This window comes from Leiobunum rupestre, chromosome 1 (assembly GCF_980474605.1).
Source record: "Leiobunum rupestre chromosome 1, qqLeiRupe1.1.hap1, whole genome shotgun sequence".
Taxonomy (NCBI): Eukaryota; Metazoa; Arthropoda; class Arachnida; order Opiliones; family Sclerosomatidae; genus Leiobunum; species Leiobunum rupestre.
Window position 1 is genome coordinate 49,290,484 of NC_143384.1, and position 3,000 is coordinate 49,293,483.

A 3,000-nucleotide genomic window follows, 5' to 3' on the forward strand; every position below is an offset into this window, starting at 1 on the left:
CCCAACGACAGAGGAGACCTGTTCCCTGAACAGTAGCTTATCGTCAAGTAGGATGCCTAGGTCTTTTAGCACGGTAGTCCTCGGGATAGTGGTACCGTTTACTACATAGTTGTACATGATGGAGTTTGTTTTTCGCGTAAAAGATATAGCGAGGCTCTTTCCTTCGTTTAACAGCAGGTTGTTTCTTTGACACCATGACAATAAGCGCCGTAGGTCCGCGTGTAGGGCCAAGCAGTCCTCTGGTTTACATATGGATTTATAAATTTTATTATCATCGGCGAATTGTTTTAAGTTGGAGTTCTCAATTACTGATGGTAAGTCGTTTGCATAAATATTGTATAGGAGCGGCCCTAGGGAACTGCCTTGCGGGACACCACAGGTGGTGGCGTACCATATAGTCGTCACATGACCGTTGCATTTGAGCACGTTGTTTCGCCCTTCGAGGTAGTCCCCGACCCAATTCAAGGCCGACCCCTGCAGGCCATAGAGGCGTAGCTTCTGTAGCAGTAGAGGGTGAGAGACCCGGTCAAATGCCTTAGACAAGTCGAGGGAGATAACATCGACTTGCCCCTGGCTTAATACTTGCGGCATTACATCGTTTAGAAACGCGACGTGATTAGTTTCGACCGATCGAGATCGTAGGAAGCCATGCTGTGACTCGGAAACGCACGGCTTGAACCAATCATAAATTATGGAGTGCATCACCGAGTCGAAGATTTTGGCAAAACAGCAGAGCAATGATATGGGCCGGTAGTTTGTAACGTCCCCGGCAAATCCAGATTTGAAAATTGGGGACACGACTACCGTTTTCCAAAGTGAAGGAAACTTTCCGGTGGTTAGCGAGAGGTTGTAGATGATTAAGGATGGGTACCAGTAGGTCACCACAGCCCTTAATAATAAACGATGGTATGGCATCAATGCCAGTGGAATTTGTGATCTTTAATTTTTTTATGGCTATACAGATGTCTGCTTCCTTGATTTTGATTACAGACATTACGTCAGCTAATGGCAGGGACGAGGGCAAAGTATACGCGTCGGTGCCAGTGAGAACATCAGTCGCTATGTTTTTGAAATTGTTACAGAAGGCCTGACCCAGGGCCTCTGGCTCAGAGGTAATAGTAGAGTTGATAAGAAGAGATAATGCTGGAGATTTGTTTTTAATACGCTCGTTAACAAAGTTCCAAAGGTGTTTCGGATTATTCAGAGATTTGTGGTAAGTATCAGATGCGTGAGCAGACTTGTCCCTCGCCAGTAGCCGTTTGACTTCGCTGCGTAGGGAATCGTAGTTTAGCTTATTGATGGCATTAGGGTGCCGTTTTAACTTACGGTGAAAGTATTTTTTCCGCCTTAGTGCTAACGCTAGTTTAGGTGAGTACCAGTAAGGATACTGGAGCCTCTTTATAGGTGTAGTTTTTGGTATGTGTTGGATCATTGCGTTCTGGACACGCTGAGTAAGGATTTCAACGCACTCATCGACATCCTTCGAATTGTAAAGTGGCGACCAATCAGTAGACTGAATTGCTGTGTAAAGGCTGTAGTAATCACCTAGTTTATAATTGAAAACTGGTTCTTTATGGGTAGCAGGAGAGGTAAGTTCATCGTGGTAGCCTACCATCAGCGGTGGGTGAGCCTGGTCGATAGTTACCAACGGAGATTCGGCATCGGTATACGTAACTTGAGCATTGTTTACTAGAATTAGGTCAAGAATGTTTCCTTTCGCGTTTCGAGTTTTGTTAATTTGGGTGAGATTACAAACCACACAGAGGTCTAGGATCGCCTGTGCTTTTTTCCGAACGTTCGGATTGCAATGGGTGACTGAGCTGGACGACCAGTCCACTCCCGGAACATTGAAGTCACCAAGTAGAATTAAATTGTCATTGAGATTGGCTAACTTAGCCGAGAGCAGAGTTGCACTATTTACAAAGGTGTCAGGGGATAATTTTTGCGTAAGGTATACATTGCCGATAATAAGGGTGGAGTTGCCTGCATTTAGCTGGACAAAGACACTCTCTTCCATAATTTCTAGGTCAGGGCGGCGAAGAGAAGTGTAAGTATCATTAACGGCCGTCAGGACACCGCCACCAAAGTCCATGCCGAGGCCAATGCTAGATTGGCAACGATCAGAGCGGTAAACGTTATATGTATTGGGGAAATAATCGACGGTAAAGTGGTTAGCAGTGAGCCAAGTTTCGGTTAAACAAATGATACCGGAAGAGTTGGATAAAAGGTTAGTATAAAATTCGTCAGATTTGGTCCGAAGGCCGCGGACGTTTTGGTAGAAGATCTCAGTCGAGTGTTTATTGCTATTGGACGAGTTCATTAGAGTCATCGTTGGAATTGGGAGATGGTAACGTTTTAACTGCGGTTGCGGCCGAGCTAGTTGATGTGCGGTCTTCGATCCGCTCAGAAGTGTTACGAACCACGGTCTCAGTCTCGTGTTTTCTCTCAGGGTAAAGTTTTCCTATAAAGGTGTTTAAAAGGCAATCCACGGGCCATGTTTTGGCGTCCATGAGTACAGGAAAATCATTCTCGTCTGCGGAAACGTAGAAAGAGGAATAGCTTGGGTAACGGGTCTTAAGGCGAACGCATTGGACAGTGGTTATGCCCGCTTCAGTCTCAAGACACAATTTCAGATCATTCGAGGTTAGTGATGGGCAAAGCCTAGTAACGTAAACCGCCTTACGGCGAGGTTTGATTGCCCTTGGAACCGCTTTGATAGACGTTCGGGCGCTTGACCCCGCGAGCTTCAATTTAAACTTATTATAAATATAAGATTAATATAATTTATAAATATAAGATTAATATAATTTATAAATATAAGATTAATATAATTTATAAATATAAGATTAATATAATTTATAAATATAAGATTAATATAATTTATAAATATAAGATTAATATAATTTATAAATATAAGATTAATATAATTTATAAATATAAGATTAATATAATTTATAAATATAAGATTAATATAATTTATAAATATAAGATTAATACAAT

At 42.4% G+C, this 3,000-nt stretch overlaps 1 protein-coding gene across 1 annotated transcript; it reads right to left on the reverse strand.

The window, feature by feature from the left end:
* Positions 1–682: 682 nt before the first annotated feature.
* LOC149963162 (uncharacterized) lies at positions 683–2,329 on the reverse strand. Its single transcript, XM_090164819.1, has one exon. It carries the CDS (start codon positions 2,327–2,329, stop codon positions 683–685), a length of 1,647 nt encoding a protein of 548 aa, XP_090020945.1.
* Positions 2,330–3,000: the final 671 nt, after the last annotated feature.

Bases quoted from the DNA above. Each gene is read 5' to 3' on its own strand.
- LOC149963162 (XM_090164819.1), bottom strand. From the start codon at position 2,329: ATGACTCTAATGAACTCGTCCAATAGCAATAAACACTCGACTGAGATC.